Genomic DNA, 15,000 nt, shown 5'->3' with positions numbered 1-15,000 from the left:
AACGATAATAATATTTTTTTAAAAAGCAAAAGTTGCAAGGTCACGGATTTTTGTGATTTCCCCGCTGTGCTGATGTACCAGGCATTTTGCAAGATTCTGTCAAAACACATTGTTTATATCATTTTGGCCATAAAAACAAAATGAGGTTTTTTGTTTGTTTTTTTTTCATTTTGACCAGAAAAACACATTTAAAAAAAAAACATTTGAGGAGAGAGAAAAACACATTGTTTCTTTTTAAAAAAATCATTTTGGCGTAAAACGTTGACCTCTAAGAGTGATCAAAGTTGTTACTACTACTACTACTACTACTACTACTACTACTACTACTACTACTACTACTACTACTACTACTACTACTACTACTACTACTACTACTACTACTACTACTACTACTACTACTACTACTACTACTACTACTACTACTACTACTACTACTACTACTACTACTACTACTACTACCACTACTACCACTACTACTACTATTACTACTACTACTACTACTACTACTACTACTACTACTACTACTACTACTACTACTACTACTGCTGCTGCTGCTGCTGCTGCTGCTGCTACAACAACAACAAATAATAATGATAATAATAATAATAATAATAATAATAATAATAATAATAATAATAATAATAATAATAATAATAGTAACAACGATAATGATAATAATAATGGTAATAATAATAATAATAATAATAATAATAATAATAATAATGATGATGATGATGATGATGATGATGATGATGATGATGATGATGATGATGATGATGATGATATTGTAATAATAATACGATTGCTCAGTTGGTATATCACACACTTCACACGCAAAGGGACCGAGATCGATCCCAGGTAAATTCAGGATTTTTTCCCTGACCTCTTGTCCACTCAGCAGTGATTGGGTAGCCGGGTCTATTTGATCTGGCGGAAAGTACTTTGCGATCGACTTAAGCATCATATCCAAAGGGTAACAAGCAATTGCTATTATCCGGTTCACATACCAGAAACCGGGATAAACTCCGACTCCACGGTCCCAATTTAATGCCTCTGAAGGACTAATAAATCCTTATATCGTATCGTACTTGTTATGATACAATACACACCATGTAGAATGCAAAATGTGCGGCTATGTGGTCTAGTCGTATGACACTCGCTTTCGGATCGGAAGGTCCTTGGTTCGAGCCTCGCTCGGCGCATAGTTGAGTCCTTGGAAAAGACTCTTTACTCACATTCTGTCGCCGTACTCAGGTGTAAAATGAGTACCTGGCCGTTTGCAGCGTTGTCTCTGTCCGAAAAAAATTGTTACATCGCCTAACAGGCGTCATGTCCCGTCCTAAATGTTAAATGTTGCTGTTGGCCAGGGACCTCTTGTAAAGGGCTTTGAGCACACTTAGTGGATATTGCGCTATATAAAAGCTCAATTTGTTTATTTTAAGAAAAAATTATAATTGTATGATTTTTTTAAAAGAAGAGAGACAACTCTAAAGGATTCAAACAATAAACAAGATGTCGTGAAGGTTATAAGTGTTCAGAACTCAATGGGCATGATCTATATTACATTTGCATGTGCTCGAGGTCATTGGTCACATTGCAAAATGTGCTCAAAACGACCCACATAGTTAAAAGTGTTCACAGCTTCAGAAATATCCAACGACACAATTGGTCATTTTGCTCAGCATGACTCATGGGTATGTTGACAACATTCGTAAACAAAGCAGCGTGTTAAGATACATTGAGAAATGTCCAATCGTTGTACAGCAACAAACCATGTGATCAATCACTAGGTTGGACGAAAACTTGACTATAGATCGCTCCCATTAACCAGTATATTTTTGTCCAATCAAAATATGGAATTTTTGAAACGCCTTCACACGTGCTAGGACAAACATAGTTGGTTGTTTATAAACAAGAACGTGAATAAAATCGTCTCTCTCTGATCATTGTTATTGTTTTCATACCGCCAAATGGGTGACTAGTTATCACTCGATTTTCTCGATCAAACTATGAACTTTTAAATTTACACATCGTTTTCTGTGCTGGTTCTACAGATAGTTCGAAGATGACGTCACTCAGGTCTTTGTTATTGTTTTTTTTTGCCATCCGCGTTTATGAGTAGTTCTCACTAAGTTTAACCTGACTATTAACCTGACTATAAATGTTCATGGTTACACACCGTTTTGTGTGTTGGTCCGTTTTACTTCCGGGCAATGTTATGAGCTTCTTAGCCAAGCGCATACTATCTATTGATCGAGCAGTAGATCAGTGGGTATTTTACTTAGACACGACATATCATCGATAGTAAAACCTGTGTAGTTTGCTATGTCAACCAATAACTGCCATTGTTTACAATATGACGACTGTCCGAGAGGCGTGGTTATCTTAGTGACTATTATTTTCATGGTTTTATCTTTGTTGGCCTGGGTTATAACTACGAATTAGTGCGTTTATCAAACATTAAACAATCCTTTGACAGTGCTAATAGGATTCAATAGTCTGATGTCACGTTCCCCCATCAACCAGCAGCTTGGTTCTAAACAAAGAAAATCGGTATTTTTTTATTCTTCACGCTGGCTAGAACTTTTTTTACATGTCATGTGATCAGAATGTATAAAAGTCAAAACATGATCAAATTTATAATGTTTTTCTCCTCTGGATACACTTTTATGCTCGTCGGAGAAGTATTTCATAAGGGCGTCCGCCATTGTTCCCATAGTTTAGAACCAGTTACAAAGTTACTATGCGTCATTACGAGGGAAGTTACGTCACGACTGTTGAAGCCTATTGTATGGCTCCGTGATATAAGTTACACACAAAATCGAAGTGAAGTGAAAAGATGTTACAAATAAATGATCTTCAAATTATGTGTGGTAAAATGAAACTGAGACAATTTGGTATTTTTAAGCTATCTACGAGGGTTTGGTCGAATATGATAAAAAAATACCTGGCATTTGCAGACCTGCCTACAGTTACGAAAAATTCGTAGAATTGCGAAATTTTGGCTCCCATTTCAGAACTTCGTGAGCATTCCGAAGTCATTGAAACTTATTGAAAATAAAACTTGATGTCAGATGACATCATGTTAAGGATGTTGGAATGTTGTTTAATCCATGTGAGGTAAATTGTTGATTTTTAAAGTTAAATACAGTGACAACAATTTTTATCTCCTAGATGTGCGGTTATGTGGTCTAGTGGTATGACACTCGCTTTCGGATCGGCAGGTCCTGGGTTCGAGCCTCGCGCTCGGCGCATAGTTGAGTCCTTGGAAAAGGCTCTTTACTCACATTCTCTCACCGTGCTCAGGTGTAAAATGACTACCTGGCCGTGAACAGCGTTGTCTTTGTCCGAAACATTGTAATATCGCCTAACAGGCGTCATGTCCCGCCCTACATGTTAAATGTTACTATTGACCAGGGACCCATTGTAAAGCGCTTTGAGCACATTTAGTGGATATTGCGCTATATAAAGCTCAATTTTTTAATATCTTTTTTTTATATATTACGAATTTCCAATTTTCAAGTAGACAGGACTGCACTTGGATTTAATGGCTAATTCAAATAGCATCTAGCCATTTTGTTTAAGTTAAAAGTAAATACGTGTAAACATGTATCAGATTTTGATTTTAAAAAGAAATTAAGATGGGTATATATATTTGTTTGTCTTTGTGCAGGAGCGGTATATATACTTTGGCGAGTTAGTAGTAGTGTGGCGCCCTGGATGGCGGTGGCCATTCGGGCACCGGGTAGGATCTTCATTAGTCACACACCGGGCGAGCAGCTCATGTGGCTCGTTGGCTCGATACCCGTGATGGTCTCGTGACGGTCAACCGGGATTTACACCTTTGCCCTCCGTGTGCCTCAAGCCCCAGAAAGAGGAGACACTGGGTGGCTGCGAATCGGCTTCGGTCGAGGAGCTGCCTAACTGCAAGTGCGCTTCATCAGTGGGGACTTTCCACCTGTCCCATATGTACCCGATGTGGGCAAGAACCCGAAACAGCAGAGCATCTAGTTGAACGGTGTGTTGTGACGATGCTACGGGGCGCGTTCACGACGGTGCACGAATGCGGACCGGACTCGGCGCCATTGTAACATCTGGGCTTAGATGTATTATATTTAAGAAATAAAAGAGTCAAGACATCATCTTTTGTTTTTAACGGTTAACAGGAAGTTATCTTTTTTAAATTTAGATATTGGGCAGAAGTGAAGATTGGTATTGTACATCAATAAATAATTATATCGATATATATATATATATATATATATATATATATATATATATATATATATATATATATATATATATATATATATATATATAAAATTATATACCTTCCGACTGATTATGTCATGTACTGAAACATATTTTTTACAATGAAACGTAATATAAATCTGTTTTGGCTATTTAGTTACTGATGTTATCATCTAGGTCATCATGCCTTCAAATATGTACATGTAGGTTTAGATTATTCCTTATTATGTAAAATTGTCGTTTTCAATTTCTTATCTTTATCAATTCAGAAGATATTTGGTAGCAATATATGTTAGAACTGGCGAAAGTACTTTGGAATAGACTAGAGACCTATCCAAAGGGTAGAAAGCATATGGATGTCCGTTTAAAGTTACAAATAACCGGGATTAACTGATTCGGCTCCAATGGCTTTTTGGCTTAAGGAAATTTACAAGAGCATTGTCGAGTTATTGGCACTTGCCCTTTCAGGGGATGTAATTCGTGCAGTAATTCTCTGAAAGAAATATATTCGTGATTATCTCCCTTAGATTAAAATGGAAAATATCTTACTTTGTCATTAAAAACAAATAATCGCAAAGTGCTTACAGGTGAATTGAAACAGCCCAAGTTACCTGATCAGTGCTGAGTGGACAGGAGGGAGGGAGCAGAAAAAACAAACAAAACAACTCTCCACTTCACTTGGTTCCATTGTGCGTGCAGCGAGTGAGCTACAGGACTCCAATGATATTCTTTTCAATATTCTTTTATTGTTATATCTCTTTGTGTGTTGTCGTCGTTCTTCTTGTTATTTTTCTTGTTGTTGTTGTTGTTGTTGTTGTTGTTGTTGTTGTTGTTGTTGTTGCAGTTTTGATTTGGTTTTTTTTATGGCTTGTTTTTTTTTTTCGTTATTGTTCTTGTTGTTGAGTACGGTGTGAGAACGTTTGCTTCGCCCACAACAAGACTTTCAGGCCTGGGACCAATTGGTTATTTTTGTTATTGTTACTGTTTTTGTTTGATATTTTTTGGTTCTTGTTGTTGTTGAGTACCGTGAAAGAACGTTTGCTTCGACCACAGCGAGACTTTCAGGCTTAAGACCAATTGGTTATTTTTGTTGTTATATTTTCTTGTTATTGTTGCTGTTTTTGTTTGATATTTTTTGGTTCTTGTTGTTGTTGAGTACGGTGAAAGAACGTTTGCTTCGCCCACAGCGAGACTTTCAGGCCTGGGACCAATTGGTTATTTTTGTTATTGTTACTGTTTTTGTTTGATATTTTTTGGTTCTTGTTGTTGTTGAGTACCGTGAAAGAACGTTTGCGCCGCCCACAGCAAGACTTTCAGGCCCAGGACCAATTGGATATTTTTGTTGTTATATTTTCTTGTTATTGTTGCTGTTTTTGTTTGATATTTTTTGGTTCTTGTTGTTGTTGAGTACGGTGAAAGAACGTTTGCTTCGCCCACAGCGAGACTTTCAGGCTTAGGACCAATTGGTTATTTTTGTTGTTATATTTTCTTGTTGTTGTTGCTGTTTTTGTTTGATATTTTTTGGTTCTTGTTGTTGTTGAGGGTACTGTGAAAGAACGTTTGCTTCGCCCACAGCGAGACTTTCAGGCCCAGGACCAATTGCCTTACCACGAGACCATCTAGCCGGACCATCGCATTCTTCAGAGCCATGCTGCCATGGAGTTTGAGGTTGTTTCCCCCGGTTTCTATAGCATGAAACAGACAATAGCAATTGATTGCTATCATCTGGGTAGGACGATAGTCTATCGCAAAGTATTTTTCCGTCAGATATAGCAGACCCAGCTACTCAATCACAGCAACGATCGATCTCAATCTCTTTGCTTCTGAAGCAGTGCCCTACCAACTGAGCAATTGGTACCCCCATGTTGGCAACTCTGAAAATGTAGCTTTTTATAACACACACACACACACACACACACATATATATATATATATATATATATATATATATATATAATATATATATATATATATATATATATATATTGTTTATCTTTTAAATAGGCGTATATTTACTTATTTATCTTTTCATTCACTCTTACACCAATCTGTTTAAAGATCAAAACATTTATTCAATAATTTATTCATTCCTTTTTTTAATGTATCTATCTATTTATTTATTAATGCATGTTTCATTTATATATTCACTCATTCATTATATTCACTCATTCATTCATCCATTCATTCATTCATTCATTAATTCATTCATTCATTCAAATGAACTCATCAAAATTTCCACCAATCAAACTTATTTCTCATTGGTGGAGATTTTCATCGATGACGCATGCGTCACAGAATCATTGTGGTAGTCATGGAAACGGAAGTCATCGCCGCTTTGGTCGTCTTCATTCATCAATTCTATATCATCCTCGTCACAATTGTCGTCATCACTGACGTCATATTCAACATCTACGTCATTGCCCTCGTCAAGCGAGTCTTTCTTTGGTCTTCCTTTAGGCTTGGTAGGTGATTCTTTGGCACCCTTTTGTAAAACCTCAAATATAAATGGAGAACGCATAAATATAAATAAACAGAGAAAAACGTGCATTTCATATCTCATTTTTACGGATTTATCATGCTCTATACGCTTCACAATGTTTCAATTGGTTCCCTAGTATATGAAATAGACCCATATTATTTCCATTTCATCAAATACCTTCGCCTGTTTGGCATAATTTTTGTACTAACACTCCCACACTATAATATATGTCACTACAACCAGGTACTCGTTCAAACCGGAGTCGATGACGTAATGTAAGTAAAATGTCTTATCCAAGAACTCAACCTCGGGATTTGTCATTTCAATGATCATTGTCACTCACCAGGCCATTGACAACAAACGCTTAACATTGATTGGATAGGAAATGTGGAGGCAACAACTGGCAAAGAGATAATCGACTGCTCGGTTATGGCCCTTGAGCGTGGTGAGTGGCGTTCCATGACATTCAACCACTGTAGTGAAACGGAACTCCGGTAAGGCAAAAACTCTCAAGATATGTGACCCTTCGCCTCAAAACGGTATTAAGTCGGGATAGTTAAGATGTTGAAAATTGAATTTATAGCCAGAAATATCAGACTTGTGTTGTATGTTTTATTGAGGAGAATGGATACCATAGTTTTGGGTGCTAGTTGTATGACACTCGCTTTCGGATCGGAAGGTCATGGGTTCGAGCCTGGCGCTCGGCGCATAGTTGACTCCTTGGAAAAGACTCTTTACTCACATTCTCTCACCGTACTCATGTGTAAAATGAGTACCTGGCCGTTAATAGCGTTGTCTTTGTCCGAAAAATTGTAATATCGCCTAACAGGCGTTATGTCCCGTCCTACATGTTAAATGTTGCTGTTGACCAGGGACCCCTTGTAAAGCGCTTTGAGCACATTTAGTGGATATTGCGCTATATATAAGCTTATTTTTTTTTAAAAAAGAAGTTTTGTGACTGTTGGTTTTACGTGACTTATCGTCTCAAAACGGTATTATGTCGGGATGAGCCAGAGGCCAAAAAAGCAGGATCAATATCTAATCATAGGGAATGAGATTTCAAAACAGATTTAAGAGTAGCGCCCCTTTGTTGGAAGTCGCGTCTTGACAACCGACAGACACTATCGCCATTATTAGTACCAATCATTAGTGGGAAGTTCAGTAAGTTTAGGAAGGGTTGTCTCATCGTATTGTATTATTTATCAACATCTTTTATTTTTTAATTTGTAGTCTACATCATATTTTGTTAACATTTCACAATGGAGAAAACTAAAGATATATGAATAATAAATGTTATATTTGGAGCGCTTGGCTTGTAGTTGGAGACGAAGCTTCGGCTTGTTGACAAATAACTTCTCCGCCGGTGACGTCCAATCAAGGGAGGCTACTCTTCCGCTAATCTCATTCCCTATAGGCACATGCTTCATCGATTTCATCTGGAGACGAGGAATAGGAACAGCGATGTGATTCATACATTGGCTGTCTGCTAGATCACACAGGAATGGACAACACCCGGGAGATGCGTACGCTTATGGGGACAGGACAGAACGGCGAAGACTTGTGGCTCATGTTGGGCGCCCCAAGGGGCGGCCGAAGTAAGTATGCGAATCAGACGTCCTCTCAATCTTGAGGCGCATCGCATTCATTACTGCTGCTCTCATAAATGACACAAGAACTGAATCTAGACAAGTACCTGTTTCTTCCATTTCATCCTCCTGTTCTGGTACCAGGTTTTCACCTGTATCTGAGACAATCCCAGACTCTCTGCTAAGTCCATACGATCTGGGGTGGACAAGTATTTTTGGCCTTCAAATCGCTTCTCCAGGCCCATCAGCTGTTGGAAAAGAGAGGAAAATATTGATGATGTTTCAAAACTGAACTTACCAACAATAGCAAAATATCTATCTCCCTTACTGTTTGCCTCCAAATCTCACTCTCTCTCTCTCTCTCTCTCTCTCTCTCTCTCTCTCTCTCTCTCTCTCTCTCTCTCTCTCTCTCTCTCTCTCGCGCTCTCTCTCTCTCTCTCACACACAAACACACACACACACACTATTTCTTATTCTCTTTTTCTCTTAAACTGTCTTTCTCACAATCTCTTTGTCTCTTTCATTATCTATCTCTCTCCTCAACTCTATATCTCTCTGCTCTCTTCCCTCTTACTCATTCTTTTCCCTCTATTTTTTCCCGCTCGCATTTCTACCTCTCTCTCTCTCTCTCTCTCTCTCTCTCTCTCTCTCTCTCTCTCTCTCTCTCTCTCTCTCTCTCTCTCTCTCTCTCTCTCCCTCCCTCCTACTCCTGTGAAATATTTCATCCGTCCCGCCCTAACCTGAAGCTCTGTAAAGACAGTCCTACTTCTCCGACATTTCTTCGGCTTGACGAAAGTGTCGGTGCCACTCGGTGACCTTGACCTGATGTAAACCGGAAGTGGGATGGGGAAGGAGTAGTTATCGGCCCTGCTGGTGTCCAGGAATGGGTCCAGGCTGGAGGGAAAACACGAAGGCACTGAGGAGAAGAGGACAATAATTAATTATTGAATTTGTGATTAACAGGACATAGATAGATAGATAGATAGATAGATAGATAGATAGATAGATAGATAGATAGATAGATAGATAGATAGATAGATAGATAGATAGATAGATAGTTAGAGAGAGAGAGAGAGAGAGAGAGAGAGAGAGAGAGAGAGAGAGAGATAGAGATGTCCAACCTGCGTGCTTTGGGAGCTGAGTCCGTTCTGTCTGGCGCAAAGTACTTTTCAATAGACTAGCGTACTATCCAAAGGGTAGCAAGCAATTGCTATTCTACGTTTCACGCTACAGAAACCGGGATAACCTCCGGATCCATGGGCCTAATGGATCTGAAGGACCACATGAGATTAAGTAAAATGCAAACCAGTCAGCCTTAGTATCAAACTTTTAATAAAAAAATATTTTTTTAAATTGAGCTTTATATAGCGCAATATCCACTGTGTGCTCAAAGCGCTTTACAAGGGGTCCCTGGTCAACAGCAACATTTGACATGTGGGACGGGACATGCCGCCTGTTAGGCGATATTACAATTTTTCTGACAAAGACAACGCTGTTAACGACCAGGTACTCATTTTACAACTGATTACCGTGAGAGAAAGTGAGTATAGAGCTTTTCCAAGGACTCAACTATGCGCTGAGCGTGAGGCTCGAACCCAGGACCTTCCGATCCGAACGCGGGTGTCATACCACTAGACCACATAGCCGCACATCTAGCTTCTTAACAATATTGACTCATTAAAAGATGCATTGCAAACTATCAGAAAGATACAATAATACGAGTAGTTCTTTATATGAATGTAGCACTGAAGAAGTGAAGTAAAGAAGAAGAAGAAGAAGTAATAGAAGAAGAAAGAAGAAGAAGAAGAAGAAGAAGAAGAAGAAGAAGAAGAAGAAGAAAAAAAAGAAGAAGGAAGAGAAAGAAGAAGAAGAAGAAGAAAAGAAGAAGAAGAAGAAGAAGAAAGAAGAAGAAAAGAAGAAGAAGAAGAAAAGAAGAAAGAAGAAGAAGAAGAAGAAGAAGAAGAATAAGAAAGAAGAGAAGAAGAAGAAGAAGAAGAGTAGAAGAAGAAGAAAAGAAAGAAGAAAAGAAGAGAAGAAGAAGAAGAAGAAGAAGAAGAAGAAGAAGAAGAAGAAGAAGAAGAAGAAGAAGAAGAAGAAGAAGAAGAAGAAGAAGAAGAAGAAGAAGAAGAAGAAGAAGAAGAAGAAGAAGAAGAAGAAGAAGAAGAAGAAGAGAAGAGAGAAGAAGAAGAGAAGAAGAAGAAGAAGAAGAAGAAGAAAGAAGAAGAAGAAGAAAGAAGAAGAAGAAGAAGAAGAAGAAGAAGAAGAAGAGAAGAAGAAGAAGAAGAAGAAGAAGAAGAAAAGAAGAAGAAAGAAGAAGAAGAAGAAGAAGAAGAAGAAGAGAAGAAAGAAGAAGAAGAAGAAGAAGAAGAAGAAGAAGAAGAAGAAGAAGAAAGAAGAAGAAGAAGAAGAAGAAGAAGAAAGAAGAAGAAGAAGAAGAAGAAGAAGAAGAAGAGAAGAAGAAGAGAAGAAGAAGAAGAAGAAAGAAGAAGAAGAAAGAAAAGAAGAAGAAGAAGAAGAGAAGAAAGAAGAAGAAGAAGAAGAAGAAGAAGAAGAAGAGAAGAAGAAGAAGAAGAAGAAGAAAGAAAGAAGAAGAAGAAGAAGAAAAGAAGAAGAAAAAAGAAGAAGAAGAAGAAGAAGAAGAAGAAGAAGAAGAAGAAGAAGAAGAAGAAGAAGAAGAAGAAGAAAGAAGAAGAAGAGAAGAAGAAGAAAGAAGAAGAAGAAAGAAGAAGAGAAGAAGGAAGAAGAAAAGAAGAAGAAGAAGAAGAAGAAGAAGAAGAGAAGAAGAAGAAGAAGAAGAAGAAGAAGAAGAAGAAGAAGAAGAAGAAGAAGAAGAGAGAGAAGAAGAAGAAGAAAAGAAGAAGAAGAAAGAAGAAGAAGAAGAAGAAGAAGAAGAAGAAGAAAGAAGAAGAGAAAAGAAAAGTACAAGAACTGAGAAAAAGAAGAAGAAGAAGAAGAAGAAGAAGAAGAAGAAAAGAAAGAAGAAGAGAAGAAAGAAGAAGAAGAAGAAGAAGAAGAAGAAGAAGAAGAAGAAGAAGAAGAAAAAGAAGAAGAAAGAAGAGAAGAAGAAGAAGAAGAAGAAGAAGAAAGAAGAAGAAGAAGAAGAAGAAGAAGAAGAGAAGAAGAAGAAGAAAGAAAAGAAGAAGAAGAAGAAGAAGAAGAAGAAGAAGAAGAAAGAAACAGAAGAAGAAGAAGAAGAAGAACAACAACAACAACAACAACAACAACAAGGACAACAACAACAACAACAACAACAACAACAACAACAACACCAACAACAAGACCAAGAAGAAGAAGAAGGATAATACTCATACTAAGTACTCGTCTTAAAACGCCTTTCTTTTGTGTCAAATTTCGTTTCAGATCTTTCTTCCTTCCGCTTTACTGTCATATTTCCGCTCTTCTCTTTGCGGAGTAACCTTTGCATAGTGGGACTGGAAATTAGCCCATCTCCAATTCGGTGAGTTAAAAGGGTTAACATTGGATACTTGGCAGATACGATCCTATTAGATTTATCACATATGTGTAACATCTATTCCAATTGGTATTTTGAAGTGGCCCACTACGTCAACAGGGTATTATGTACAGGATGTCCACAAAGTCTGGGTACATGGTAAGAATGCAAATTCCTCTTTTAAAAAACGAATCTTATTCAATTGGGATGTAATGAATCGTACTTTAACAACACGTGACCTCTGAAAGTATTTTTCAGCCAAATCTCCATAATCTATAGCATAAATGAATAATTCAAAATATATAGTGAAATACTACATGTACCCATACTTTATGGACACCCTACCCTATATAGATAGTATGCGCTTGGCTAAGAAGCTCATAACATTGCCATCCGGAAGTATAACGGACCAACACACAAAACTGTGTGTATCCATGAACGTTTATAGTCGGGTTAATACAGTTCAGTGAGCATTACTCATAAACGCGGATGGCAACAAACAAAAACAAAGACCTGTGTGACGTCATCTTCGAACTATCTATATCAGAATCAACAAGATGAAAAAAACTTGAGTTCAAAGTTGTAATTATCAAATTTTAAAAATACAATACTTTTTGAAGTTTAAGAAACGAAACGCATCTTCTTCTATGAATGCATTTGTTAAATTAAATTAAATTGAGCTTTATTTGGAGCAATATCCACAAAATGTGCTCAAAGCGCTTTACAAGGGGTCACTAGTCAACAGCAACATCTAACATGTAGGACAGGACATGACGCCTGTTTGGCGATATTACAATTTTTCGGACAAAGACAACGCTGTTAACGGTCAGGTACTCATTTTACACCTGAGTACGGTGAGAGAATGTGAGTAAAGAGCCTTTTCTAAGGACTCAACTATGCGCCGAGCGCGAGGCTCGAACCCAGAACCTTCCGATCCAAAAACGAATGTCATACCACAAGACCACATAGCCGCACAAGGCATGTCGTGTGATTGTGGGGAATGAGAAGAAGACATCCACCAATCCAAACATGCCCTAATTGGATTCAATATTCAATAGTCTGATGTCACGTTGTCCAGAAACGGCGGCCATCTTGGTTCTAATCAAAGAAAATCGGTACTTTTTATTCTTCATACTCACTAGAACTTTTCATATGTCTTGTGATCAGAATGTATAAACGTTTTTTTAAATGATCAGATTTATAATGTTTGTTTTTTTTCTCAAGGGTACGCTAATATGCTCGCCGGAGAAATATTTCATAAGGGCGTCCGCCATTGTTCCGATAGTTTAGAGCCAGTTACTAAGTTACCATGCGTCATTACGAGGGAAGTGACGTTACGACTGTTGAAGCGTATTTATGCACCAGCAAAAGAGGATTCTTGACCTGGTACTACATCTCTGGAGATTAAACTGTATGGATCAGAGATAAGGAAGACAACGGTGTTCCTTCACCAACTAGATATTCACACATGATAACAAATATGTGATGGGAAGAAGAAGAAGAAGAAGAAGAAGAAGAAGAAGAAGAAGAAGAAGAAGAAGAAGAAGAAGAAGACGGAGGAGGAGGAGGAGGAGGAGGAGGAGGAGGAGGAGGAGGAGGAGGAGGAGGAGGAAGAGGAGGGGGAGGAGGAGGAGAAGGAGGAGGAGAAGGAGAAGAGAGAAGAAGAAGAAGAAGAAGAAAAGAAGAAGAAGAAGAAGAAGAAGAAGAAGAAGAAGAAGAAGAAGAAAGAAGAAGAAAAAAAAGAAGAAGAAGAAGAAGAAGAAGAAGAGAGAAGAAGAAGAAGAAGAAGAAGAAGAAGAAGAAGAAGAAGAAGAAGAAGAAGAAGAAGAAGAAGAAGAAGAAGAAGAAGAAGGAGGAGGAGGAGGAGGAGAAGAAGAAGAAGAAGAAGAAGAAGAAGAAGAAGAAGAAGAAGAAGAAGAAGAAGAAGAAGAAGAAGAAGAAGAAGAAGAAGAAGAAGAAGAAGAAGAAGAAGAAGAAGCTTTATGCGACTATGTGTTCTTGTGGTATGACACTAGCTTTCGGTTCGGAGTTTTGGTTCGAACCTCGCTCTGCGCAGAGTTGAGTCCTTGGAAAAGACTCTGTACTCACATTCTCTCACCGTACTCAGGTATAAAATGAGTTCCTAGCGCGTTGTCTCTGTCGGAAAAAAGTGTATTATCGCCTAACAGGCGTCATGTCTCGTTCTTTATGTTACGTGTTGCTGTTTGTCAGGGACCCTTTGTAAAGCGCTTTGAGCACGTTTAGTCAATATTCCTCTATATAAAGGCTCAACTTTTTATATTAACTTGTGGCCGTGTTCTCTACCAGTACCTAATGCTGGATTCACTCTCTCCTAACAACATTTTCATGATTATTTGTTTTTCCAGAAATGCTATAACTAAATCATTTTTTAAAATTGAGCTTTATATAGCGCGATATCCACTAAATGTGCTCAAAGCGATTTACAAGGAGTCCCTGGTCAATAGCAACCTTTAACACGTAGGACATGATGCCTGTTAGGCCATATTACAATTTTTCGGACAAAGACAACGCTGCTAACGGCCAGGTACTCATGAGAAATAAGTAGATAATATATATATTATATATAATTTTTGTGTAGTTTAACCAGCATTATAAAACAGGTATTTCATACATTTTATTTTGATGTGAAAAACAAATCTGATTAACAAAAATATTCCTCGTATCGTAACAAATGTGACGATTTTCCTGTAGTTGGTATGGAGAGGGTTAAGGCTATGAGTTACATTTATAATGACATTATGACGTCAGCTGCACACATACATTTCCAGTGGCTGATAAAACAAATAGATACACAAATAACGAGATTAATCACCATCATCTTTGGTTATTGCTAACGCAGGTTACTAAAACACCAGCATAAACATACGGGCAGTTAACATAAACACCTACCTTAATATTATACCATTTAAACCCCTTTGGTTTGTTTTTCCGCGAGTAAAATATTATTCTAAACAACCCCTTTTGTGAAGAAATGAGTGATAATATTAATAACATTAATTTCGACTTTGGCTAGAAAACCGGCCAAAATAAATAATTACCTAAAACAGAAAGCGAAATGGTAACCTTTTCTCGTCCTATCTGGTGCTCGTTACCTCGGTCTGCCAAATGTGTCAATATATTATTTTTGCCAAATATACAGAATAAGATCCTTCTACTCCGCGATGATTCTTTCTTCCTTTCTTCCTTCCTTCCTTTCTTTCTTTCTTTCTTTC

At 37.7% G+C, this 15,000-nt stretch overlaps 1 protein-coding gene across 1 annotated transcript in view; it reads right to left on the bottom strand.

Moving 5' to 3' along the window:
- Positions 1 to 6,372: 6,372 nt before the first annotated feature.
- Positions 6,373 to 15,000, bottom strand: part of LOC144959834 (uncharacterized) — a 31,277-nt gene continuing 22,649 nt past the window's right edge. Inside the window, exons 3-5 of the mRNA XM_078892615.1 lie at positions 9,057 to 9,232; positions 8,424 to 8,564; positions 6,373 to 6,745 (exon numbers count right to left, since the gene is read on the bottom strand). Of these exons, the coding sequence (XP_078748741.1) occupies positions 6,500 to 6,745; positions 8,424 to 8,564; positions 9,057 to 9,232 (563 nt within the window). The 3' untranslated portion in view covers positions 6,373 to 6,499. The remainder of the gene's footprint in view (positions 6,746 to 8,423; positions 8,565 to 9,056; positions 9,233 to 15,000) is intronic.

The sequence above is a fragment of the Berghia stephanieae genome, chromosome 14 (assembly GCF_034508935.2).
Source record: "Berghia stephanieae isolate SIO BIC M18660-M18661 chromosome 14, UCSD_Bste_1.3, whole genome shotgun sequence".
In the NCBI taxonomy this organism is placed as follows: domain Eukaryota; kingdom Metazoa; phylum Mollusca; class Gastropoda; order Nudibranchia; family Aeolidiidae; genus Berghia; species Berghia stephanieae.
This window is presented reverse-complemented; position numbering and strand designations above follow the sequence as displayed.